Source organism: Lodderomyces elongisporus, chromosome 1 (assembly GCF_030384665.1).
Source record: "Lodderomyces elongisporus chromosome 1, complete sequence".
Lineage (NCBI taxonomy): Eukaryota > Fungi > Ascomycota > Pichiomycetes > Serinales > Debaryomycetaceae > Lodderomyces > Lodderomyces elongisporus.
The window spans coordinates 1,877,732-1,905,148 of record NC_083673.1 but is presented as its reverse complement, the minus strand read 5'-3'; the positions used below and the strand labels follow the sequence as shown (position 1 = coordinate 1,905,148).

Genomic DNA, 27,417 nt, shown 5'->3' with positions numbered 1-27,417 from the left:
ATATATATCACCTCTTTTGAACCATCGAAATTATTAAAACTACAATGAATGATTTAGGGATTCTTTCTCGTAGAAAACAAATCTAAAAAATTACTCTATAAATATTAAAACTAAAATACGTATCCTAAACGGTTTCTGCATTTACTTGCTGACCCAAATTTGCCAACACCCGTTTTAGTTCATTTGGCAAGATTGGTTTGGAAATGAAATCAACCATTCCACACTCAATGCACTTATTCCTATCATCTCCTGCAACATTTGCAGTCAATGCTACAATCTTTGGAATGAAACTACTTTTACCAAGTTCATTGTACTTGGCAATCAACTCCTTTGTGGCAGTAATTCCATCCTTAGCCGGCATTTGAATATCCATGAGAATGACATCATATTTTTCGTTTCTGCTCAATAATTCATCACATCTTTCCAATACTTGTACACCGTCTTTGGCATGATCTGCTTTGAAACCAAGCTTTTCAAGGTATTTCAATGCAACTTTGTAATTGAGCAAATTGTCCTCGGCTAACAATATTTTCAATGGATACTCGTCGGCCAACTTGAGTGGAGTAATAACATTGGGTTTTTCCTTCACCTCTTCTTGATGCTTAAGAAGTCTCACCACCCTATCTCTTTGGAATGGACACAAAAGTGCTTCGTACTTTGAACTTTCTTCGGATAATGGCTTTCCAAATTGCGCCAATATTACAACTTTAACTGTTTCTTCTAGTTGATCCTCCAACTTACTAAAATCGTCATACTCATCCATATTGACAAAAAAGTAATCCTTTTCCTTAACATTTTGAACCTGGGAAACACTCTGTACATCAGTAGCATCCAACTTGAAAAAAGTCAACATATTCTTTAAACTCTCACTTGTCAATTCCAACTTACTGATTATTAGCGCTTTCTTGTCAGGTAGTTCAATCTCGGGCTTGTCAAATAACTTTACATTTAAACTGACATTAAAGTAAAAAGTGCTTCCCATACCCTCTTGACTCTCAAACCTAATATCACCACCCATAATGTCGGCCAACTTTTTGGATATCGCAAGCCCTAAACCAGACCCACCAAACTCACGTCTTGAAGATCCATCAACTTGTGAAAAAGCGCCAAACACCTTTTTGTGGGACATCTCGGGGATACCAATACCGGTATCTTCAACGGAAATGAGAATTTCATATCGGTCCGGAGTGATTTCAGCAGCATTACAACTAACAATTATATGTCCTTGACTTGTGAATTTGATGGCGTTACCTACTAAATTAATAATAATTTGTCGAACCCTTGTAACATCACCCATAACAGTGTTGATCTGAGGGCAATTGTTGAAGAATACCAACTCAAGCTCATTATCAACAACTTGTTCACCACCAAGTTGTATTGCACTCTCAATACAGTCATTTAACGAGAATGGCGCATTGTCCAATGTGAACGAGCCATGCTCAATCTTGGAGAATGCCAAGATTCCATCGATGATATTTAATGTCACCATAGCCGAACTTTTTATAGCCTCGACATACTCTCGTTGAGTAGAATTAAGCGGGGTATCAAGAAGGAAAATTGAACAGGAAAGCAATGAATTAAAGGGAGTTCGAATTTCATGCGACATATTGGCTAAAAAGCTTGCTTTTTCTGCAGTAGCATCTTCGGCAGCCTGTTTTGCCAACTCCATTTGTGAAATGAGCTTTGCTTTGCCCATAGCTACAGAGGCTTGTGAACAAAACAAGTTCAATAAATCCTTTTTTCTTCCATCAAAAATGGCTCTCTTTTTATCCTTTCTATTATCTACTTCAAGGTACAATGCACCGAATATTCCAAACTGATCTTTTAACGGCACACACAAAACAGATGAAGTAGGTTCAAATCTGTAGTACGCGTCCTTACCAAATTTAGTGGCAAACGCAATGTGGTCATATTCTTTATTAACCGTTTCGCCATTCTCCAAAACATACAGCACTAGCAAAAAGGGACACACGTCAACTCTCGAACTTAAAGGTTCTTCTTTTAGAGCATATATATGCTGTGCCGAGCCCACGGCTAAAATCTTTGGTTCAATCTCGTCATTATAAACCACTACACCATAGTCCACTTCGGCAAACTTGATGGCACACGATAACAACTCCACCAAAATGGTTTTCTCATCTGATGCTTCCGATATTCCTAAGCAAGCTTGTATGGTAGAATATAGGTCATATTGCTGGTTAATGTTGTTGTTGGTCTTCACTTTATGAGCAGCTTTCCTCGTATTTCTGTTTATCTTCATAAGACTTTTCATCTCGTCATTGACACTATCGTCAAGGCTCATAGTAAGTCCATTCCCAGTGCCACCGGAAAAGCCACCATTGTCTCCTACACTACCACCACCACCACCACCTCCTCCTCCTCCACCGGCGGCGCCGCCGCCAACAACAGCAGGTGTAGCAGCAGTACCGTTGCTCCTTGGAGTAGGAGGCGTGGCCAGATAATCATCAACATCTAATTCGTTCATATATGTCCAACCAATTGAGGAAGGTGTATTATCAACAAGGTAGCGACTAAATTCTTCTTCAACAGCTTTCAAAAACACGTAAATGTCCAATTTTCTCAAAATCTCAATTCCAGTTTTCGCAAATTTCGAAATCCGGTGTTTATTTTGTTTTTCAAGCACCAACCACCTAGCACATGTCATTGAGTACCAACAAACCTCATACGAATTGCCTCTTATTCTTGCTTCCTCTAACGCTTCTTCAAAACAGTCAAGAATGAACAACCGCTCTTGCTTTCTTTCTCTGATATGCACTATTGCCGTGACAAATAAGTACTTGCTTTTAAAAATTTTCTCATTGGTCAAGCTCCACAACTTTAATCTTTCATGGATTGTAGAAAGAATAGCTGTTTTTTGTTTTTCCTTTTCTGGAGATAAGGTAGAAGAGAAAGCAAGCAGCACTGCAGAAAGCAAATAGTACTGACAATTAATGAGTAACAACGGCGAGTTTTCCAGAATAGTCTGCATTTTCTCTAAAATCATTTCACAGGCCTCATCATACTGGCCACTACCCAACAATGAGCCCATAACAACAACATTATAACAAAACTGCGATAATGGAAGTTGTTTTTCGATTTTTTTTTCATACTTGTCTCTAAAGTCATTTACGGACATATAGCCACACAAGACATCTTCTGCATCGAATAAAAATTGTTGTTCAGAAGAGTAAAGATCAACCTTTGGTCTTTGAGCCCTTCTATATTTTAACAGGTACGATGTCTCATATGCTCGTCCACTTGAAACAAGGTATACAGCTTTGCAAAGTCCCAAGACTATATTCATATCTTTAAATGTTGAAAGAGTATCATTTTGATCAGACTCTGAGCTGATTTCAAAATACTTGGAAATCGTTGGTAATGGCTCGTAATAGAATGCTAAAGTACAAACGTAAATTTCATAAATGGTTCTGGTGAAGGATAAAGACACATTATTAGCTCGATTGACTAAGGTCAATGCAACTTTTGATAATTCTTTAGCTTTAACTTGACCAGAGGTTGTAAACTCTCGTGCAAAGTCGGCAGCAAAGTCAATCATAATCATTGCCGCAAATGGCGAAGATCCATTTTTGTAGATGGCCATCATTGCCTGTGCAACCAAAAGTCGACGACAAGAATCACGTTTAAGTAAAATCAATGGTGAAAGAACTTGTGATATCAAATGGAAAATCAATGTTGTTTTTGCATCATTAACAGTTTTCAATTTTAAAATACTTCGAATCTCAGGAACTGAAACTGGAATCTTTGATTTCAAACTCTCAAACAATTTTTGATTCGTTTCTTCATCTAAAGAAACTTCGACGCCAAGCTTTGGTAAGCACTCAATACACAAGCTAATCGCTTCTTCGACTTGTCCCATTTGGATCTTACACCGAACAGTTTGGAAAAGAAATACTAGCTTGTCAAACCCATACTTAAGTTGAGCCTCCTCAATAACATTTAAACACTTGTCATAATCCCTAAAATAGTAATGATTTTGAGCAATGGTTAATATTGACTTTAATTGACGTTTCGGTTCAAGGTCGTCAACCATCTCTCCCACAGTTTCGAAAAATTTTTGACCTAGTCTCATGTTGTATGTCGAAGAAGCATATCGACCAGCTTGAATCAATACCTCAATGTACAACTCCTTCTCGTTCGGTTGTGCAACTTCGTGCGATTGGTGGAAATAGCTTGCCATTTGCAAGTATCCACCAATGTTTAAAGTCTTTTCCTTAATTATTGTCTTGTAATATCTCAAACCACATAATCTGGACAATTCCATGTATCTTTCACTGCTCATATTCGATATAATATGAGTACAAAGAGAGTCATGGAAAAAACGATACCTACAATTTGACGCCAATTCCCAAACATTATTTTCTGTCAAATCAAAAGGAGATTCATTTGAGCAAATCAAATGGAAAGGCACCTTGTAGTAAGTACTTGTCGGGACAAGGATTTTAGCCACCACGAGCAACTGCAAAAACAAAAACACTTTTTCAATAGGTAAATTCACAGCCACGGCCAAGTCAGAAAGATTAAAGCCGGTACCGTTCGAGATGATTGCTGTAAACTCAAGAATTTCCTGTGTTTCCGGGGTAACAACAGTACTTAAATAGTTAGCAACCACTTCGTGACTATTACTACCATATACCTCAGGACTGAGATTGTCAACAATAAGATGGCCCTGATGTGATCCACTTGCATAATAACAATGTTGGGCAAAACGTGCCATTCGCGATGCATATAAAATCAACAACACGTTTCCGCCAGAAGCTTCATAAAAGTTTTTGGCATCATTAATTTCGCGTTCAAGAGAACTGGTTTTTTTTACCACCTTAGAGGTATCACTATGACGCTGGTCAATCATCGATGACATGCTTGTTTGCAGTGGTGGTGCACCATGCGCTACTGCCGATACATTTGCACTCAAGGTCAGTGTTACCCAAGAGACATAGGCTTTTTCCGGAATATTGGGGACATCATAAACTTGCAAATTCATATTTGACCTAGCAGCATATCTTTTGAACATCATCTCTCTATCTTGGTTATTAACATTTTCAACAAATTGCGCGGCATTTACAGTATAGGTAACGACTATTTTCAATGCCATTTCACCAACATCTGTTTCCTCTTCATTATACGCCAAAAGATCACATAACAAAGCCCACGATTCCTCTGTACACCAGTGCACATCGTCAATGAAAATTGTCATTCCTTGGTATCCGACAACTTTATAGAATGTTTTAATTATGCTTCTGAATTTCACCTCCATGCTACCTGCCGGCTCTTCTTTTGATTGTTTACCTGCAGCTCCGGGTGTATTTTGTCCCAGCTTGTGCAGGTAAATCGATACGTATTTTTCACCCAATAGTTTACGCAATTCTGGAATCAAGTAAAACAAGATGCTCAAGTCCAACGGTATATGCTTAACTATAAGCTCTCTCCAATCGCTTTGTATTTCTTCTGAGCACTCCAAAATTTGTCCAATAACAGTTTTAATACCGTCTAGCAAGTAAGAGTAAATTGTACTTCCCGTGTCAGAGTAGGAAAACTTCCAAAAGCAATAATAGTCATATTTGAAGAAGGCGCCAGCCCTAAGGTCATTCAAAATAATTGTTTTACCAGTCCCACTTTCGCCCGTGATGAACATCATATTTACACCACCAGTGTGCATATTGTTGAAGGAATCAAACACTTTTTTGTAAAAATCTTCACGTCCAATAAATTTAGTTTGAATACTCAACAGTGGACAATGGCCCACCTTCTCTGGGTGTATTGGCTTTTGTTTATTCAAATAAACATCGAAATCATTGGTCTTTTTCCAATGGTTCCAAACTAGTTCACCCAATGAACTTACTTTGCCAATATAACTATTCTTCACAAGCATCAAATCGCTCAATAGCGAGTAACAATCAGTATATCGATCAGCTGGGTTTTTCTCCAAACACGTCATAATCACCAAACTCAATTTCTCTGATATCCAATTGTGCGCCAATAAATGCGGTGCCACAGGTTTTTGGAAAATATGCATTCGTATGATGGAGTTTGGATCATCGCTTTGAAATGGCAACGCGCCCAAGAGTAACTCATATAGTACTATTCCCAAGGAGTAGAAATCTGATCTGTAATCAACAAACTGATTCACAACACCAGACAGCTCGGGAGACATGTATGGTACCAAGTCAATAATATCATTCAAGTGGGTCGTTCTATACCCATATATGCAATTTTCCGAATTGTTAAATGCATACTCCCACCCAATGATCTTGATATCATTTTGGTCGGTATAAGATTTTAAAAGATTCAGACTAGTTAACCCATTGTGAACTATACCTAACTCATGAACCTTGGCCAATGTTTCAACTACTTTTATGATATCGGAAACAATCTCAATGACTTTCAATGGTGTTTTGGGACTATTCATAACTTGACGAGTCAATTTATTGAATAGCGAGTTGGTGGAGCTTGTCATACCCATCAGCCCTCCAACCCCGCTGAAAAATCCCGTAAAATGGTCGGTACTCTCGCTTGGCGTGAGGTTTGATGCAGAATTGTTACTTGTTGCTGAACGTCTCCTTCCCCCCGTTGAGCCATTGGACGAAAAAGATCCGTCTTTATCGCCACTATTTCCCTCTCCTTCATTGGAGACATATTCGGCAAACGTTTTGTAATCATTGTCTTTATAAATCAATGCAATTCGTTTTTGATCGCGCGAAGCTTTTTTTCTTGGAAAGTTTGCATCTTGTTCATCGGTAAAACTAAATGACAAAACCTCGGAGGGATACAAGATACCCTCCATATTTGGAGGTAAAGTGGGTGGCGCATTTACTGCATGTTTATCCAAAATCGGCCTCTCTGTGTCTCTAAGGTACTCATTTGTCAATGTCTCATTGGTCCACAATGGATGTGTTCTGGGTGCATTCATTCCTGAGAGCATGTACCACTCATTGAGTAAGCGCGAGAGTGATGTCTTTTTAAGTATATTTGGTGAAATGCGCATAATAATTTTAGTGTTTGCTTCGATGGAGGGTGCTGTTTTGGATGCTGGGTTTGAAGTAAAAGAATCTTGTAAAGTAGGGATTTTTGTATCTGTTTTCATTCCATAGTATAGCAAATTGGTACGGTGGTGAGAGGTTCCAAACTGACTAGTCAAGACATAATTGGGTATAGTATCTGGAAGTATGTTGGCAAAGTCCAAGTACGATCCGTTAGAGCCTCGGTGTGAACGGTTTACATTTAGCGATTGGTTCAAGTAGTCCAAGTGGTCTCTGATATAGTTGATATTGTTCAAGTAGGAAGCCTTTCCTAGTGCGACATTTTCTCGTGTTTCAGACGAGAGTGATGAGCCTTCTTCGCTTGAGCTTTTGAGGGCTTGTGAAGAGTTGATAGACCTGGTATCAAAGTCGTCGAATAAGCTTGCTATGCTTTGGTGAGGGTTCATTTCTATTCTTGCTTCTGATTCCTCCAAAGAATAGTCGGGGCTAACTGTTTGATCCATGTTATAGCTATGCACTGGAACGCTTGCGAGACTGATGAGCGAAGGTGCCTTTTGTAATTTAGCATTGTGACTTGGTGCTTCTTTGTCATTGTTGTTCAAGGAAGATAATCCCAAAGCTGAAGATGGTTCGGATAAGCTTTGCAACGATGTGTCTGTAGAAGTCGATACTCGTAGTTTCGACAATCTGGTAGAAACAGAATTTCTTGTGGCTTGTGGTATCTGCATATCCAAGGCATCCTCCAATGTTGTTCTCCTCACGAATGTTGGTTTGCCGGATGACTTGAGTGGTGTTTGTTGCCCGCTGGATCCTTCGTCGGTTTCTGGTATAGATGTGGTTGGCGAAATGTCTTCAAACAAAGAAGAAGTTTGTTTCTCAGTTCCCTCGTCTATGCCCTCGCCCATACTGCAATGAGTCGTTGGTAGTATTGGAAAATAATTAAAGTTTAATTATAGAATAAATTGATGAGTTGCTCGTTGTTGTGCTCCTTTATCTTTTCTCAAGTAAATAAAAAAAAAAGGGGAGGGGGAAGGGGGGGGGAAAACAAGAAATGAAGAATTAGAAAAATTAAAAAAACAAAGAATAAAAGAAAAGTTTGGTCTTCCTTCTGCTTTGCTTTGTTTTGCTTTGCTTTGTTATTTTGATTTGACTGTAAGTTTTGCCTCTCCCCTTCTGTGAAAGCAGCACAGAAGAATTTTTGTTGAGAAGAGACTTGAACAATCTCTTTGGGTTTTTTTCTTTACTTTAGAAAAAAAAATGTTTAGTTTTTCAAATTTTTTTAAGACATTCGATTAAAGTTACCTTGGTTTAAACTTTATGTTGTCAAATCCGTGCTTGGAGAATTTAGTCCGTGGGTTCACAAGGTTTATCGTTCATTCTTTCTTTCCTTTTCTTTTCTTATTTTTATATATATATATATGTTTATTTTTTTCTTCTTTCAATCAAAACGCAATATGCAAAACGCAATAAAAATTATGAAAGATTAAAAATTAAACAGTGAAAGTATGAAGAATACAAAATTATGGACTCCTGCATATTTATCACATCCGACATTTCTTATTCTTATTCTTATTCCTTATTCCTTGTTCCTTGTTCTTTTATTATGTTGTGTTGAGTTGTGTTTATCCTTAACCAAAAATTTTTTTGGTGCTTATATCAAAGTTGGTGTGCTATTCATCCTCCTTGATTCGATGTAACCGTTGTTATTTTTTTTAATTTTTGTGCTCAGGTTGTCTTGTGGGAAGAGTTTTAGAAAAAAAAAAAGACTTTAGTTTTTCTCTTACTCTTGTGAAAAAAAAAAACAACACATATAGTACAAAATTCTTTGTATTCGTACTTTTGTGTCTTTATTTGCTTTTCATCAATAGTTTTGTGTTTTTTTGTTTTGGGATTAGTACCGAGTGGGACAGGGTTGCTGGGCATCAAGGTCGAGCTTTATGCATGAATAGCGACGTCACAATAGAGTTGGTGTTGAGAAGTGGAATGGGGTTAGTTGTGGTCTTTATTTTTGATAGATTTTTTTTAGAGGTTCTTCCTCTTTTTTCTTTTTAGTTTCATTTTAGCGTTTAGTTTACATGGTGGACTATAGAGACAAAAAAAAGAAGGAGAGACAAATGGGGAATAACGAAATGAATCAATGCTTGATATGTGAGTCCATAGCTGTAATACATTGCTGCAAGATTACATCTGGCATTTTGCCAAAAGATAGGCTTTAGCAATGGCGTTATCTTCTTTTTCTTTTCCTTGTTGTTGTTGTTGTTGCTTTCACGGACTTGACATTGACACTTTCTGACTGGGGCTATGCTGTCAAGAATTCATTGATATTGTCTTATGATGTTGGTAGGAAGCGAAATATAAATATCTAGAAAAGGACAAAAGAGAAGAAGCAAAAAAATATAAAGCCTATAAAAGAAATTATAGGACAATAGAGCCGTAGCAGAAGTGGGTTTGAAGAGCATAGCAATCATAACGGAGCTTTCTCCCTTATTTAAAAATTTTCTTTCTTTTCACCTTCCTCCTACTGAATGGAAGTTACATAACATACCTACATGATACAAAATACGACTGATAGCGATATATAATTTTTACATGAATGTAAATGTAACCAAGACTAAACGTAGGTGTACAGAACTAAAACTAAGAATAAGGTATGAAGAAGAGCAGCTTAGGGGCAGTGTCACAGTGCGACACACACTGGACGCTCTGTGCCCTCGTTTCCGCTAAGTGAATATTTGGAGAATATTGCACGACATGGGAAACTTGAAACTTCAAACGAGATGAGTTTATATAAATAGGAACGAGAAGTGGTAAAATTAACTTATCACTATTATATAGAAATATCGGTTAAATACATAATTTAGACGGTCAACTACATTGAACACAAATCACTAGGTGAACGTGCGGAGTGTATACTCTCACGATTCTCCTTACTAGTGACTTTGTATGAGACAATTTACTCTCTTAACTTATGAGCATTGAGACCTTTATAGGTGCGATCATTGACAATTACACTTAGTTGGAATATAGCCTATCAAGTCACGAACTCAAACCGCTGGTATCGGTGAGCTACCAGCTCAAACCGATGCTCAGCAGTCGTACACTTGTTACTTGTGACAGTGCTATGCGACAGAATGGCGACCAGAGTGAGGAACTCAAATCCTTACAAATCATGTTATTTGAATGATTTGATATGGTTACCTAATATTTCAAGTAATTGATACATTGATTGAGGCTACTGTTAAGTAGTATTGTCGACCAGGATATTGAATGATCATGACATTTCAATACCTTGGCATTTCAACACTTGGTCAATATCATTTATGAGAAGGACCTGTGGAAGAGTAAATCCCTCATCCACGAATTTAATAGCTTCACTATTGTGAACTATAGTTTAAAGGAGGAGCTACTCCTCATTGGAGAACTGCGCGAGTTTAGTCCAATGGAACAGAATGCATCGTGGTCATCGGAACGTATCCGAGACTACACCAGAAAATATCAAATAGCGTATACTGTCAACACTTTATGATGGAATATTCACCCATCAGTTGACAGAGGGCGAAGGTTGTAGACGTTAGACAGAGTGCAACTATAGACCGAATAGAGTCGTGTCTGCTGACTTGGCTATAGTTTGAAGGCTGTACGTGTGATAGGCATGGCGTTGAAACGAGTACCGAAGATTGCACGGGTATAGGTGGCTACCCTCAATTGGTGCAAAGATCGAGGAAAGTATTTTTTTAGGATAATGACCACATCCCTAATTTGGGTTTATATCATTTTTAAAAGACTTATTACATTCTAGAAGGTAAATAAGCACCGTTAAAGCAGCGTTTAAGAAATCATCATTACTGTCTACGGATTCATCTGAGTATGATGGTAGCAGACTAAACAAACTACACGGGTTATCGGTGAGGTAGAATTACACCAGATAAAAACGGCGGAGATGGTAACTACCGAGGGAAAGACTAAATTGCATCTCGCAAGAAAGACTTTATAGCATCTTGAGAGAAAGACAAAATTGCATCCCGAAAGAAGCAACCAATTATTATTATGAAACCTCAGTGTTTCGGGTGAGAAGATACACCTTTCAAAAAACGACGGAGAAGGTAACTACCGTGGGACAGAAGCCCAAAGGAACAACCAACAAATTTTATGAAACCTCAGTGTTTCGACGGAGAAGGTAACTACCGTGGGACAGAATCCCAAAGGAACAACCAACTTATTTTATGAAACCTCAGTGTTTCTACAGGACGTTCAATTATTAGAATATTGGAGATGCTGACTTTCCGTTTTTAGTAGTAGGGGAGTTTTTAACCGAAGTCTTGATATTTTGTCGACGAATTCCGAACAAACAGACCCAGGCGCGCGGCTAGTTGATGGTGAAATGCTTTTTACTTTACCCAATGTATTGTCGACGTCGACTCGTAACCCGCACGGCGTGAAAGATAATTATATCCCAACAATAACTGAACAAAACCCGCAATATTTGGTTTTTGGATTTGAAGGTATTCATTTGCTACAAACGTTGATGAGAACATTTCCCTTTTTATTCAATAGAATTTCAGGAAATTGTCGAAACCTTTTGTTGCCGCTTCGCTCACTTTTAATAGGTAAGCCTTTGCTTTGCAGGGGGGGAGGCCACAACGGTTATCATCATACTGTACAGTTATCTTACCTCAAATCAATATTTTTCCAAAGTACAACTGAAATTAGGCCGTATCTTTCATCTGACTTTGAAGGGGGGAAGATGTCACAGTGCGACACACACTGGACGCTCTGTGCCCTCGTTTCCGCTAAGTGAATATTTGGAGAATATTGCACGACATGGGAAACTTGAAACTTCAAACGAGATGAGTTTATATAAATAGGAACGAGAAGTGGTAAAATTAACTTATCACTATTATATAGAAATATCGGTTAAATACATAATTTAGACGGTCAACTACATTGAACACAAATCACTAGGTGAACGTGCGGAGTGTATACTCTCACGATTCTCCTTACTAGTGACTTTGTATGAGACAATTTACTCTCTTAACTTATGAGCATTGAGACCTTTATAGGTGCGATCATTGACAATTACACTTAGTTGGAATATAGCCTATCAAGTCACGAACTCAAACCGCTGGTATCGGTGAGCTACCAGCTCAAACCGATGCTCAGCAGTCGTACACTTGTTACTTGTGACAGTGCTATGCGACAGGCAGTAAAAAAATACTTGTTAAAGAACTATTGGCGAGCTATTGGCGAGCTATTGGAAAACTATGTGTTCTATTGCATATATACATATATATGATAGAAAGCATACTCCATGGCATAATTAGCAAGTGCTGATTTACAAATACCCCCAAAAGGACTTGCTATAAACTATGCCATTCTAAGTAGGTATATTGCAAAAATTATATTTTTCTTTTTCCATATTGAAACAAAATTCAACAATTACACACATAATTTTTTTCTCAAGCTCTTTATCAATAATTTGCAATTTGGAAAATTGACCCTTGGTATAGTAAAATCACCCATCAAAGTCAAACGGAATATTCCGCGCAGAGAATGTGAATCCGGAATTCCATTGTGTTTCATAAAAAAAAAAGAAGAGAAAAAATAAAAATACGAAAATTATAAAAAGTATTTTTTATTTTTGTCTGTCTGTCTGACAGTTTGTCTGTCTGTCTGCAACTCCTTTTGCGTTTGATTCGATTTTTCTTTTTTTGTTCCGAGTTCCGAACTCCAGTGGTATGGACTCAATGATCAAGGCTCTCGAGCTAGCCTTATCTTTCCAACCACACTCAAACACACATCCACATACTCAATGAGTAGATTCATTCACGGTAAAAAAAATCGCCAACTACATACCTGCTATGGTCTCACACAATTTAGCAACTTCTGCTTCTTTTTCTATTTTTTTTTACAAGCAAGTCTAGTTCATCCATTTTTTGGCTGGTTGAACTATTTTGGCTCCCCTTCTTTCCGGCACTTGCGGAAGCTTTCGAATATTTACTTGAATTGGATTTAATGTTGTTGTTGTTGTTGATGTTGTAGTGGTTATATATTCTTTTTTCTTGATCTTTTTCAAAACAATGCTTCACCAATAATAAAATTAGATTCATAGATATTGTGCTTATAGTTTTTTTTTCCCCATAATACTACAATTGAAAAAAAATATAGAGCCCCTTTTCAACACTTTACAAAAATTAGACTGCTCTGCCCCTGTTCCAAAACTGTTTTACCAATCAAAACAAAAAAAGAAAGAAAGAAGGAAACAAAAGACTCTTGAAACATAAAAACTACTCATGCAGTGGAAACAAGTTGGGGTTTGAAAAGCTCAATGCAAAAAAAAAAAAAAAAGCATATAATAAAATAATTATAATAAATAAAGATGGAAAATGGACAACTGAAAAAAACATTTGCAACAGACAATATATTATCAATACTCGTACTGGCAATAATATCTTCCGCCCTCATCCTCTTCCTGCTCCTACAAAAAACCTCATCATTGCAATCAATTGCGTTTTAAATTATACACAAATATTTTTTTTCTTTTAAAAACTAACAAAAGGATAGTTCTACAAATAAAATAAAAATTAGTCAAGGGTATTGAAAACAAACTTTCTGTATGAGTGAGTGTTTGACTTTAGCTCCTCCCCCACCCCACATCCGAACGAATTAAAAAAATAAAAACAAATTAATAGGACGCAAAAAAAAGAATAGACCAGCTAATATTCTTCTTCTTCTTCTTCTTCTTCTTCTTCTTCTTCTTCTTCTTCTTCTTCTTCTTCTTCTTCTTCTTCTTCTTCTTCTTCTTCTTCTTCTTCTTTACTTGAGCAACGAGATTGTACTATATGGCACCTTCTTCACATTATACTTGTTGCCCTTTCTCGTGTGCTTAGTTGGTGGTGGAACAAACTTGATATTGTCGCCACCAGCACCATTTTTGCCACCGTGCTTCTTAAACATTGCAGTAAATCCAGTAGATGCCGAATCACCAGAATAAACCGAATGCAAATCGTGTGATGAGCCATGGTATCTATAACCACTAGCAGCTCCCCCTCTACCAGTAGCACCAGAAGAAAACAAAGAACTTGCTGGTTTGCTTGTAGCTGCAAGTGTCGATGTCTGCGAAGACAAGTTGGTAGCAGAACTTGTAATAGTTGGCCTGTGTTGCGTTTGGTGCATTTGCTGCTGTTGAGGAGCAAAAAGAGAACTACTTTGTTGTTTTCGTGTTTGTGCAAGATTGATTTGTGATGCACTAGGATGTGGCACGTGAGAAAAGGAGTTTTCATTCGAGGCCATGTCTTGGTACGGATTTTGAACAATATTTGCAACTGACTGCTTCCTCGATGGTGCAGCAGAAGCATTTGGAGTTGAAGTTGGAGATGAAGATGAAGATTTAGACGAAAACATCGAAGTAATTCTTTGCAAGAATCCCTTCTTGGCTGGCTCTGTAGCAGTGGACAAAGAAGAAGGAACCAAAGATGCCGTAACTGGCCTTTGCATTGGCAACTTGCTGCCAAATGTGCTATACATCTCTGATGCATTATCACTGGCATCAACAAAAACCTGAGAACTCATGGCTGATGCGGATTTGCTTTTGAAGCCACCAGCACCAGCACCTGCACCTGCACCCGAAACACCTCGAAGTGATGTGGTTGATCTAGAAGCAGCCAAGTACATAGGCTTGGGTGTATTCATAGCACTCATTGAGGTCTTTGAATGCATTCTTGGAGTGCCCGGTACAGACATAACATTCTCAGGATAGTTGTATCCTTGTTGCTCCATCTCCTTCTTCAATACAAATGAAGATCTCATGAACCCCAATGAGGCTCTTGAAGTGGAGTTGATCGATGACACGGAAGCAGAGCAACTCTTGGAAAGCGAATACATTGATTGTTTTCTCTTGTGTGCTTGTTGTTGTTGTTGTTGTTGTTGTTGTTGCGAAATTGGTGGTGCTGGTGCACCAAATTGAAAATCATCGGAAGCACCAGAGGCATTTCTCATGTGTTGACGTTGGTGCTGTGTGATACCTGCACCCTTAATACCGGAATCAGCAGGGCCAACACTTGAATTAATCGATGACTTGTAATCTGAATTGTGCAACGACAATGACGATGTTCTCGAGTCAGTTGAGTCACCAACACTCGATGCAGATCCACCAGAACGCTTAACGCTCAATTTGCGGTTCTCACCATCAGATTCGTACTTTGATGATTGATCGTCATCTTCGACAATTGGAGCAAGTCCTTTCAAACCAAATGATTGATAATCAAAGGTACCACCCGTAAGACCACCACGTGATAAAGATCTCTCTGGAACAGAAGAAGTAATTGCCGACACATTATGCTGTTGTTGTTGTTGTTGTTGTTGTTTGGTTTTGTTGAAAAAAAGTTCTTCCTCTTGCTCATCAACCTCAGAAGATTCTGGTGAAGGAATTTCAACTTTTGTAGCACCATTATTGTTCTTGTTGTTTCTTCTCCTTTGTCTTGGATCATAAGGAGCAGCATCAATCGAATCGTCAGATTTAGCATCTTCATTTGCATCTTCATCTGCAATAGCCAACATTGCCGGGTGTTGATTTTGCAATCTAGAAAAGATTGATGTTGGCTGGTACGACTCTGAAAAAGAACCCCTTCTACTTGGTTTTGGAGTAGCAAACTCTTCAAGCTCGTCATCGACATCTTCAACCATGGACATTGATTTTTTTGGTGTTTGTGGCAAACTTTTATTCCTTGTCAGGTCCAGAGAATTATTGCTGTTGTTGGTGCTGGTGCTGCCGTTTCTGCTAGTGCTGCTTCGTTTTCTTGGGTCAAATGATGGAATTCTTGGTGAAGCAAAAACATTGCCAGAACCTCCTCTTTCTTCTTCTTCTTCTTCGTCTTCTTCCACTGGTGTGGATAAAAACGATTTCAAGTTGTTAGACATATTGGAGTGGATCTTTTGAAACGATGGTGATTTTGGAATTTCTACTTGCACTGGAGCATCGGCAACGTTTTGGGATCTTCTAAAACCCTTGTATTTCTCATTTGCTTTCAAATCAATCTCAATCGAATTGTGTTTATTCAATAAAGATGTGTTTTTGGTCTTAACTGTTTGGGGAGTAACATCAAAGTCCATTACGGGAGTTGCTGGAGTGCTGGGTGATGGCAAAGAGTCCATTACTGGGGTAACATTCTTATCAGAACTAGCAGCACCACTAACAGAGGAACCTCTTTGAATATTCAATGGTGGAATTTCAGCATCATTATATGAGCTCGTCTCGCTCTTGACATCTTCTTCGTAGCCCAAGATAGAATTTGCGATAAAGACAAAAACTTTAATCCACACCAATTCCAATACACTGGTCCATGAAGTGTTCAAAACCTGTTTAAAAGTGGTAATAAACGCATTTCCCATTGGTTCGAGATACTGTACAGCCATGCTAGCAAATCTCTGGTTCTCCTGTACAAACTGGTATAAAAATTCATCAACCAACGAAGCATCCTGTACATTGCTTATAACAAACTGTAAGCAATCAGCAAATATTTCCAGATGGTGTTTAACGACAAAATCATCATTGTTGAAGATTCGACGCAAAGACCTATTTTGATCCAACAAGTTGGGGTAGAGCTTATCAAAAAACTCTTTTTGGTTGGTTTTGGACCATGATGTCCTCAAGTTGTGCAACTCAACGGGACTCAAGTTCAATTCAGACATAGTTATCTATATTGTATAACGGTGGGTATGTATGAAAAAAAAAAGAATGTTTTTGTTGGCGGTTTATGGGTATATAAAGAAATTGAATTTAAATCAAAAAAACAAAAACAAAAAACGAAACAAAACGGAATAGTATGTTTTCTTTTTTAAAAAAGTTGGAATCTGTGAATCTAAATTTTTGAAATCAAGTAGGAAAAAATTGTTTAGGTTTGGTAAAATGTTTCCTTTCTTTATTTTCCTTATTTTCTTCTATTCTTGATTTGTATATTTTCAAATATGAAAGTGTTTTGGTATTGACAAATTTTGACAATATTTGGCTAAAGATTATGGTCTGAGGAAAGTATAATAGATGATAAGCAAAACAGTATATCTGGTTCACAATAACTATCCTTGACTGTGCTGAACTAGATCCAAGAAAGAAAAAGTAACAAAAAGTAGAATTGAAATTTTTCCCCTTCTAGTTTCTATTCCAGAGGATATCGTAACAGCTATATATATATATTTGTTATTAAACAGGTAAAGTAAGGAAGGTTCACCATCAACTGCCCCATATTGTTTGGTGTCTTTCCACTTTGTGCTCTTGTTGGACTCCTCTTTTTTTGTTTTTTTTACTCCATATATCCAAAAGTTTTAATTACCATCTTTGGTTAATCGCTGCAATTTATGACCTATATGGGTGACAGGCATATATCTGCGTAAACTACTAAAGACAAATAGAAAAGATTTGTGGAATAGAGAAAAGGTTTGGTAGGGGAACAGATAAAAATTGTGTGGGAAAGAAATTTATTTCCTAATTGGGTTATACGAGATCTGCGTTCCTATTCAGTGCGCACTAACGAAATCATAACTCCATTTGGAAATTGTAGTTTTGGATCAAGTGCTAATGCTAGTGCAAGTGCAAGTGCAAGACAGGCAGGCCAATAAAGGTATAGGGAATATGAATTGAAAATTTGAATTTTATTCGTTAAGAAGAAAAATACTGACATAACATTACAATATTGTTAGTTATTCTTTTTGCTGTAGTTTTTTTTTTCATTCTTTTTTTCTATGATGAGTGTGTGAGTGGGGTGTGGAGAGAAGGGGGGGTAATGAAAAAGAAATGGAAAATGGTCAATAGTTCTCACAAAAGAATCAAAAGGACAATAGTAAATTATTTGCAGGGAATGGTCTTCTCTAAGCAAAGAGTATTGAGAGATATTGGTGGTTTCTGTAACAAATCAAAAAATGTTGGACACTTAAAAAAAAAAGACAAAAAAAGAAAAAAGAAGAAATCTGTTTCACATTGCAAGTATACCTCATATCTACTTTTTGATATGTGATCTTATAATCTCATATCATTTCTGCTGTTCTAAACACTTCAAAAATACACTTGGACTGTGCCTTCTAAAAAATAGAAAGACTGAACTTTACCCACCTCCCTCCCTCCTCCCCGCAAAGTTAGAGGAAAAGCAAAAGAAATTAAAGAATAAAAAATAGAAATGTCACAAAGTGACACAAACACATCGAAAAGGAAAGAGAAAGCTGAAATGTAAGAGAGAATGAAAAAGAAAAATTTCCGCATCGGGAAACACAATGACATGCATGCTCGGTACTTAGACGTCTCCTTTCAAAAAATCAAAAAAAAAACCAAAAAATCAAAAAAAGAACTAACCTATACCCTTAAAGGTTAATTTGTCTGACTAAATGATGTTTGAGTAATGTTGATTGAGTAGTGATGAAAGAGTTGTTAACAAAATTTAATTTGTCTTGATTTCCATTTTGGTTTTTTCCTTCTTTTGTATGAAAAAAAAAACTATTGCAAAACTTATCCTGACAGGGCATTAATGCTGAAGCCAATGCCAATTTGTATTTGAACCAAAACGTTTTTCACATAGTTGTAATAAACCGGTTAAACAAAGTCTAGTTAGAAAGGGTAAGTATTACAACTGAACACGAGCATTACCGAGACTAGCATCGTTGTTTTCGTTTGCCCCACTATTCTGTATCTTTCTAATTTCCTTATTCTATTCGCTTTCTCTCCTTTCTCTGCTTTTTCTCCTTTTTCTCCTTTCTCTCCTTTTTCTCCTTTCTCTGCTTTTTCTCCTATTTTTTTTATTATTTATTCCTCTTTTTTTGAGATTGCCCGTGCCACCAGTGGAAACCTGTAAATTATCATTTATGGGAGTCTTGAATTTCACGGACCCCTTGTACTAATATTGACTTGGTCTGGATATGGAAGAGTAGAAGTACGTTGTAAATAGTTTTTTTTTTTTTTTTTTGTTTTCTTTTTGCAATTTACGTATCCCGAAATAGATCGAGGATCCCTTTATCCTACAACTATTTAACAGCCTAAGAAGAAAAAAGAGGATGTAATCATTTTGGTCGACTGTTTTAATATGTGACAAAACTTGTGCCTTTGATTGTTTTTCAATACTCTTTGAAGTTTAATCTTAGTATATCTTGACGATATCGGTAATCTCGAAACTCGATTCTGGTAGTGAAGACTACTTATAATCTAGGTTTCGAGGCTTACATTAAAGGGCATTGCTAAATTACCACTGCAAATTGGAGTATCTAATAGTGAAAATGTTGCATTAAGGTGAATTCAAACACAAGGATTTACACCCATATGTCAACTTTTGTATGTATAAAGATTCTCTACAATTTATATTTATAGGTACACACATATATTTAATTTGTGTTCCAATGGTTTCCCCCCACTTTTTTCTTTTTCTTCTTTCTTTAAAGGAAGATGTTTGGGTTTAAAACAACAGAGGGCTATTTATAATATTTCTTTGTTGACTGCAGTAATATTTCCAAATAATTGATAAATTGCAGATGTGAATTGCTGATTAGAAATAAAGAGTAAAGTAAAAAAGTCACATGACTTACTTGTGCTACCAAACGAACTTAATAGAATGAAAAATCAGAAATTATGTATACATATACATATACATATATATGTATATATATTTATATACTTATTTTTTTTCTTTTCTTTATAAATTTCCTCACGTGATAATATGATTCACAACAATCCATCACACTATTTGGTTCAAATATTTTTGCAACCAACAAGGCAATATACAACAAAAAATACGTCACAATACAGTAGACAGCCTTTACCTCTTCTTCTTTGTTTCCATGAGATTAAAACCGTGTATTTATTTGTTAAAAAAAGAACTAAATAAATAAAAATTATATAATTAAACTAGAACTAAAGTAAAGTAAATCTTTTTCCATTTCCAGAAAAAAACCTTTAAATCAATACACCGCCACAGTTGACTGTTAAATTGTTATGCTCTCCCTTCAATTCCTCAGCCAACTTCTTCAAGTGATTGTGTCTCAACAATGTTTGAAATTGAGCCAAGACATTATCATCATTAGCACCACCACCTTCATGTGTATTTTCATATTTATTTCTAAAATATTGTGTAGACATAGAATAGATAATCAGCTGATGAAATTGTGATTGGAATGCATTAAAGACATGTGAGAGAAACTTGCTATTGCACTTCTTCACCAAGTCAATATTAACCAATTGATTCGTATTCTCGCCCTGGGGTTCAAATTGAAAATTGGTAAAATTGTGTGTAAAATTATTCTGTTCATCATACTGTGCCATTTGCAAAAAATGGCGTCTAATCTCATTGCACTCCAGGCAAGCGCAAGTATTGATAAATGGGTGTCTAATGAGTTGAATAGTTGGAATCCACCATTTAAAAAAGTCAGGGATAATCAATGTTTCAAGTTGAGAAAGCAACTGAATCAGGTCACTAAAATTGGTCCAGTTGATTTTGCATTGGTCATTCTTGATAAACTCATTGAGGTTGATATAGAGGTACTCCAATTTGGAAAACTTGTTAAACAATGCATTGAGCTGGTTCGATACAAGTCCGGCATATTGTTGTAAATTACTAACTTGATTTTTGGAATTGTGGTTAACAATAGTGAGTTTCTTTAACCTCGTCAAATTCTGCAAAGTATTGTGATTGCTCCTATGTTGGTGTGATAATGCGTGGTAAAAGTTATTAATGCAGGTGCAGTCAGAGTGCAAACAGTTAAACTTCAACTCCAAATCAGTCAACTCGTCAAAGTTAATCATGTGAAAATCATCAAAATTTAGTGGGGGTTTATTAAACGAGTGCGAGTATGAAATCGAAGCCTTCTTCAAACTTGGCATTTGCAACTTCAATTGGAGAAAGCACTGTGTAGACAATGTGGTATTCAAATTCAATTGCTCTAGTTGGGGCAAGCAAATAGTTTGCTCTCTAGGTACATCTTCGTCGCCCAAGATGGCCTCAATGAAAAAGTCCAATGTTTTCAAATTGGGGTGCACAACAGTAGCCAATTGCGACAACTCTTGCACGTGCAAAATCGACCAATTCAGCAAATTGGTAATCTTGTTTCCGTTAAACTGGTTACCAACAACTTCGTCATTTTCCTCCATCACTTCGTAGCTATTCTTGGCCAAGTGTTGTAAAATGGTTTGATTTTTCCGAATATTGTCAATGTCAAAGTTGATCAATTCAATGCAGTGTTGAGTAATGTTCCAAAAGTGCAGCAACTTATTGTACAATGCAGTGTATTCAAACTTGTTAAAGTTTGATTTACAGTGGATATGGATGGACTGAATCTTGAGAAAATTGTCGACGGTTAGATTGTAGACAAATGTGGACAAATGCTTGATATGGATATATGTTCGAATGGTGGATTCTTTAGTAGAAATGACATTGCAATTGTCATCGTCATAAATTGTAATCTTTTGGTACAACTGTGCATTGGCCAACTGGTGCAAGCAATTCGATGTGGCAGCCAAGGAGGCCAAGTTTTGCTGGTATTCACTGGGCAGTGCCAGCAGCTGGCGCAATTGTTTGTAAATAATATTCTGGAGTATTTCGAGGGGCAAATACTGGATCGTCATCTTGATGCTATTTATCTTTCAAGTGCTTGTAAATATATGTATATAGTGTTGTGTTGTTAGTTTGTCTTTCAGAAAAGAAAATTAAAAGTGTTTTAATAAAAAAGACAAAAAAGGATGATTTGGTTATTGGTGTTATGGTATATCTGCTACTTCTCAAGAGTATTTATACTCAAACTGTGGATCCTTTTTCAAAATAATAATAATATTATTATTAGTAATGTTGTTGTTGTTGTTGTGGTGGTTGTTGTTGTTGCCGTGGTTGGTTTGAGTATAAAGTATAAGCTCTTTGTTTAAGAAAAAAAAAAGACAGGGTATTTGCAACCTCAAAAGGACGATGCAGCTCTATGTGACTAGTCATGATGATTTTGTTGTATGCAGTATTCATATAGGGGACAAGCAAAAATACGGGGAAACTCTGAGAGAAGCAAAAATAAAAATAGAAAGAAAGAAAAAGAAAAAGAAAAAGAAATTAAACGGCGAGACTCTCGGAACTGTACCTCCTTTCCCATCATTTTCTTCATCATCATCATACATGGACAAATGGACAAATGGACAAATGGAGCTAGGTTGCAATACTTTGGTGTTAGTGTCAAATAACAACGACACTAATCTAAGAACAATTTTTATATTGGAACTGGAATGCGTAGTAAACGTCAACCATCATGTCAAGATTTCAATGAGCAACTGACTCACTAGACTAAACAATATCTTGAATGTCACAAGTCGTATAAGGAAGATGTATTTTGTTCCTATTATTTGAATGTATTTAGTTACTATAGGTCGGAAATAGTTACTATTAGTATGATGTAAATTGTATTTGACGCAAGGGTACCCTTCCCTTCCCTTTGCTTCCCTTTGCTTTGCTTCCCTTTGCTTTGCTTCCCTTTCACTCCTCTTTTCTCGTTGTTTTTTTTTTCTTTTTTTTGGAAGACCGACTTTAGTCATTGGCTGAGTCAAAGGTAAAAAAAAATGGGGTGGGGGTCGGTTCTAGTTAGTTCTAGATCTCTTTTTTTTTTGTTTTTGCTTGTTGCTCCTTATTGTTTTCTTGCTTCTGTTATGGTAGTACTTGGCGAGAACTGGTTATGTAAGAAGAGCCACCAAGAGCTGAGCTGGAGGAATGATCGGAGTTGTTTTTCCGTTGTCTAGAACCTTGTATGTATGCAAGTATGTTTATGTGTGTCAGTCAAAATATGGAATAAATGTGCGCAATATTACAGACAGAGACAAACAGACAGAGACAAGAGAGACAAAAGAGAGAGACCCACACAATTGCTTTAACCTCGTTTCTCTCCTTTTTGTCTTGTTTCATTATTATTATTATTATTATTATTATAGTTATTATTTTAAAATTAACCACAATTGTGGCAGAACACTCTAAGAACTACACAGGAAGAGAGAGTAAGACCAAGAACCAAGAATGGAGATGGTTTAATGGTTGTGCCGTAGGAAAGGGAGGAGGAAAGGGAGGAGGAGTAGAAGAAGGACTAGAGAAGATCTATACCAGCAACAGTTTCGCCATATCCGCCAAGTGCCGCATGTGCCGCATGTGCCGCACGTGCGAAGCCTATGTTTGGGTACAAAAAGGTAACAACAAGCGAATCTTGAATAAAAAAAATTTTCAATTGTCCATATGCCTTTTTTTTGGGGCCTTGTGGAGTTAAAATGTGGAGGGAAGAGAGAGGTGGGAAGTGTGGGGAGAGAGGAGCTAATATTGCTGCTATAGATCCATTCTTTCTCGCGCCGCGGCCCTCTTTTGCTCGCCTAAGCGCGTTTTCCTTCTTTTTTTTTTTTTTTTTTGTGGTGAAAGTCCTCTCTTCAACTCCTCTTTTAAACTCTTCTTCCTCTCTCTCTCTCTCTCCTCTCTTCTCTTTCGAGTAGTCTGGTAAGATTTGAATGTAATTTGTTAAATGTAAAATGTGAAATGTGAAATGTGGCGGTATCTGGGGTTCCGTTTGTCCCTAAAAAGAATAGGCAATGAAACAAATAGCTTGTAATATTTATACAAATTGCAAAATAAAAATTTGCCGTGCAGTTCCCTTTTTTTTTGTTGCTGAAAATAGAATAATAAATAAAATAAAATAATAATTAAAATAAAATAAAAAAGATCAAGAGAGCCAAGAAATTCTGCCTTTAAAAGCACACGGAAAGATTGTACATTGCTACTGCTCACAAACATTCTGCAACTCAATTAATTTCATTTTTAACTGTTTAGCTGCAATAGTAATGGTAGTAGTAGTAGTAGTAGCACTTGCCACCTTTACACTATTTATACACTTACACACAAACGCGCTACCATTCTTCCGAAACAACATTACTTTATTTACACACCTTGACTCTGCCACACTTGAAACTGTTGCTGTAAGAAACACAGATATCATTGAGAGAGTTGTACTAGTCCTTCTATCTTTCTCTTCCACTTTCTAACAACAACAACAACAACAACAACAGTGGCAGCAGCAGCAGCAGATAGAAACATTTCTTTCTGATGCCTACTTTCTTTTCAAACCAAAATTTTGTAGACTATAATTAAAAACATGGATGAACGGAAGTTGCACTTTATAGAGAACACGTCCTATTTTATTGTTCTTTCTAAAACCTACAGTGAACATCTACTTATACTGATTCAATAAACAAAAAATAATAAAGGAAAATAAAAATAAAATAAGAATTGGAAAAAAAATTACAAACTTAAAAGGTAATAATAATTCACCATTTACGCTTTTACTACTCAAACGTTGTCAAATTCATGTAACCAACAAACCACATCCTCAAACTGCAGCCCACTATTCTTAAATACATGGAGCATACAGTACTGCATACTCTCAAATAGCTCTTCCACTGACCCGTCCATTGACCAGTCCACTGACCAGCCCACTGAATCTGCACAAGCATTAGCCTCAACAAATTTGCTAATTGTATTATCCAACAACAGCGACAAAAATACAATAAACTTTTCCATCTTGAACTCGTCTAGTTGAACTACTCTCTGATAACTCTTTTTGAATATCTCCAAGATAAACTCCAACAAATTATTCACATTGCATTTCACAGACTCAAACAAGTCATTGCACTCTGTTTTCAATATGTAACTATAGAGTCGCAACGTATATGACCTCTTCAAATAACTTAACAATGCTTGAAACGTTCTATAGTGACTGGTAACTATACCACCACCAGAACCAGAACCACCACCAGAACCAGAACCAGAACCAAAAGCAGTTGCGTAATCCTTGTGAAATTTCAATGTCTCAATATCAATATCAAGACCAACAAATTGTACTGTTTTGGTCTCTGCTCTATTCTCATCATCAACAACTACTGTCTTTGCATGATTAACATAAGCACCATACTTGCGCAAATTCCCACTTTTTTCTTCTTGAACAACACCAACCACTTGCTTATACATATCAACACTCAGAGATATAAACAAAAAATCATCAACAAGTCTAGTCAACATAAACAGCCCTTTCAACCTTTCTTTTCCCATCTTGTCCTTACTCTCCCACAAGAACCTAAACTCTTGGGCAACTAACGCTCCATAGATTATGTCACAGAATATACTCAGAAGACAAAAGCCTTGGAAAACACCACGTCGTCTTCTAAACCATTGCATCTCACCACTCTGCAGATCCTGTATAACACACTTGGCACCAAAAATTTGCTGCACACAATGATAAAGCACATTTTTGCGCGTAAGATATATCGTCTTGCCCTTATCAATTACCATCAGCAGCTCCTTCAGATCTTTGTGCTTGACACCTCCAGTAAATAAATCAAATTGCGAAAAATCAGTTTCAACAACATGCTTGACCGACTTGATTTGCAGATTCAGATTAAGCTTGACATGCGACCTAAAATAATACTTTGTACCAAACGCATCATTCGAAAACAAATCCAAAATCTTGCTCAATAACTGCTTTTGATTGATCCGATCATAACACTCCTTCATATCAAATTTTACCACATACAACGGAGGAATTGCGCCAAATTTATCGAGCAACTCACTCCGAAACTTTAATATTTTGTCGGCAACTTGTTGGTTAGAAATTGCAGTAGTTGTGTAGCTGATATCCATTTGCCTCTTCTCATTTAATTTTTTCAAAAGAACAAGCCTCACCGGCCTCAAATCATTTGCTCGAAAAACATTAAACTCAATCTCCTGCTTTTCACGATGCTTTTCATCCAACTTGACACCCAAGCTGGAAACACTACGTTTGGCTGGAACACAAATAACCCTAAACGTATTGCGTTTCGGAATCAACTTTATACGCCCATAGTTATACTTCTCCATCCCAGTCAACTGGGTCGGAATGAAATTCTCTCGTGCATATTGCTCAAGCCAAAGATTATAGATCTTGTGCCATATATACCGGGGAAAATATAAAACTTCACCTTGAGTCGACTCTGTAACGTAAAAAAAATTTCGAATAATCTTCTTAACCAAATGTTCAAAGACCCAATGCATATATCGCTGCATCATTTGGAAACGTATCTCAAAATCTTGTTTTGAATGTATGCTTCTCTCACCATTCTTGCCATTCTTTCCAAACCATACAAAATCCACCAACTGCAAACCTGTACATACGTCATGAATATGCATCTTGGAAATAGATTCTAATTTGAGATACCTAATGATATTTTTGCGTATGATTTTTTTGTTTTCCAAACCACCCCAACATTCTAAATTAAAAAGCTTACCCAATATCACAAATATAAACCTCACTACATCTTTCAACTCACTGGCATTGCTCAGTATATCGGACATATCAATCTCCTTTCGATCAATTAGTAAATTACGGTACAATATATCGTAGCGACACCGCACATCATTCTGTATGATGCTTTCTAAAACATGTTTCACTCGTTTATATCTTCTTGATTTAACATTAGCTTGAAATATCTCCACTAGTAACTCATCTGCAGTCAGCTGAATCAATCTATGGTGTCGGAATCGTAAATTCCTCCCATTTCGATTCATCACATCAGATTTGAAAATCAGTTTGCTATCTAATACAGCTGGTTTTTTTATGTAAGTTAAACCATCACCAAAAATTTGCACATATTCTCCAACTTTATTGAAATCAGCATTGAATTCAGCATTGAATTCACCACTGGTGGCGGTTAAAGTAGAAATGGGATTTTTTTTCACAAACCCTTTCCAGTTGATTATCAATTCAGACATCCTCATTGAACCAAGCAATTGGAAAACTTTGTACCAATTATAATCAAGCATCTCGCCCATAGTGAAAAAACTAGCTTTAGTCAATGTTTCCGTACACCCGCCCCAACCATTAACCCTTTCTTTAGGTCCATTTCCTACTACACTGCCAGCTTCCTTAAATCGACGACTTCCACGTTTAGCAATACCAGGCACACCATTGATAAATACATTACTGTTTGACAGCGACCGTAGTAATGTTATTGTTATCAATCGTAAATACTTTTTATAGTCCTTCCGATACTTGAGTTTCAAAGGAACATAGTGTCGTTGTTGTGGGGGGAGTGGGTATATTCTTACAGATTTGAGAAACTCGCGAAATGAGGGAAGTTCGTCATCTATAGGGTGGAACTTGGAAACAAAAGAGTCTAGTGTTGTAAAATTCGGTGTCAGTGTCGAATTAGATGAAGATAAAGACGTGTGTTTGTTCCTATTTGTTTTAACGTTTCTCTCCATTTAAGTGGAGAGATAAGGAAAAGAGTTGATACCTGGAGCAAGACGTGTTTTAGGCAGATCCGAAATATTCTCAAATGCTTAAAAATAAAAAATAAAAAAAATAAAAAAAATAAAAATAATAAAAATAATAAAAATAATAAAAAATAATAAAAAAT

At 36.7% G+C, this 27,417-nt stretch overlaps 5 protein-coding genes across 5 annotated transcripts; 1 reads left to right on the top strand and 4 right to left on the bottom strand. All coding sequences in view use genetic code 12, as the record gives it.

The window, feature by feature from the left end:
• Positions 1-124: 124 nt before the first annotated feature.
• CHK1 (Chk1 protein kinase) lies at positions 125-7,903 on the bottom strand (the record flags this gene model as incomplete). The annotated part of the gene is made up of 1 exon (XM_001528131.2): positions 125-7,903. The coding sequence occupies one exon, from the start codon at positions 7,901-7,903 to the stop codon at positions 125-127; it is 7,779 nt and encodes a 2,592-aa protein (XP_001528181.2).
• Positions 7,904-8,315: 412 nt separating this feature from the next.
• PVL30_000674 (uncharacterized protein) lies at positions 8,316-10,524 on the top strand (the record flags this gene model as incomplete). The annotated part of the gene is made up of 4 exons (XM_061119178.1): positions 8,316-8,362; positions 8,894-8,986; positions 9,641-9,646; positions 10,368-10,524. 4 exons carry the CDS (start codon positions 8,316-8,318, stop codon positions 10,522-10,524), a joined length of 303 nt encoding a protein of 100 aa, XP_060975161.1.
• A 3,287-nt stretch (positions 10,525-13,811) lies between these two features.
• On the bottom strand, positions 13,812-16,685 carry PVL30_000673 (uncharacterized protein; the record flags this gene model as incomplete). The annotated part of the gene is made up of 1 exon (XM_001528130.2): positions 13,812-16,685. One exon carries the CDS (start codon positions 16,683-16,685, stop codon positions 13,812-13,814), a length of 2,874 nt encoding a protein of 957 aa, XP_001528180.2.
• A 3,238-nt stretch (positions 16,686-19,923) lies between these two features.
• PVL30_000672 (uncharacterized protein) lies at positions 19,924-21,588 on the bottom strand (the record flags this gene model as incomplete). The annotated part of the gene is made up of 1 exon (XM_001528129.2): positions 19,924-21,588. One exon carries the CDS (start codon positions 21,586-21,588, stop codon positions 19,924-19,926), a length of 1,665 nt encoding a protein of 554 aa, XP_001528179.2.
• A 2,728-nt stretch (positions 21,589-24,316) lies between these two features.
• On the bottom strand, positions 24,317-27,262 carry EST2 (Telomerase reverse transcriptase; the record flags this gene model as incomplete). The annotated part of the gene is made up of 1 exon (XM_001528127.2): positions 24,317-27,262. One exon carries the CDS (start codon positions 27,260-27,262, stop codon positions 24,317-24,319), a length of 2,946 nt encoding a protein of 981 aa, XP_001528177.2.
• Between the last annotated feature and the right edge of the window lie 155 nt (positions 27,263-27,417).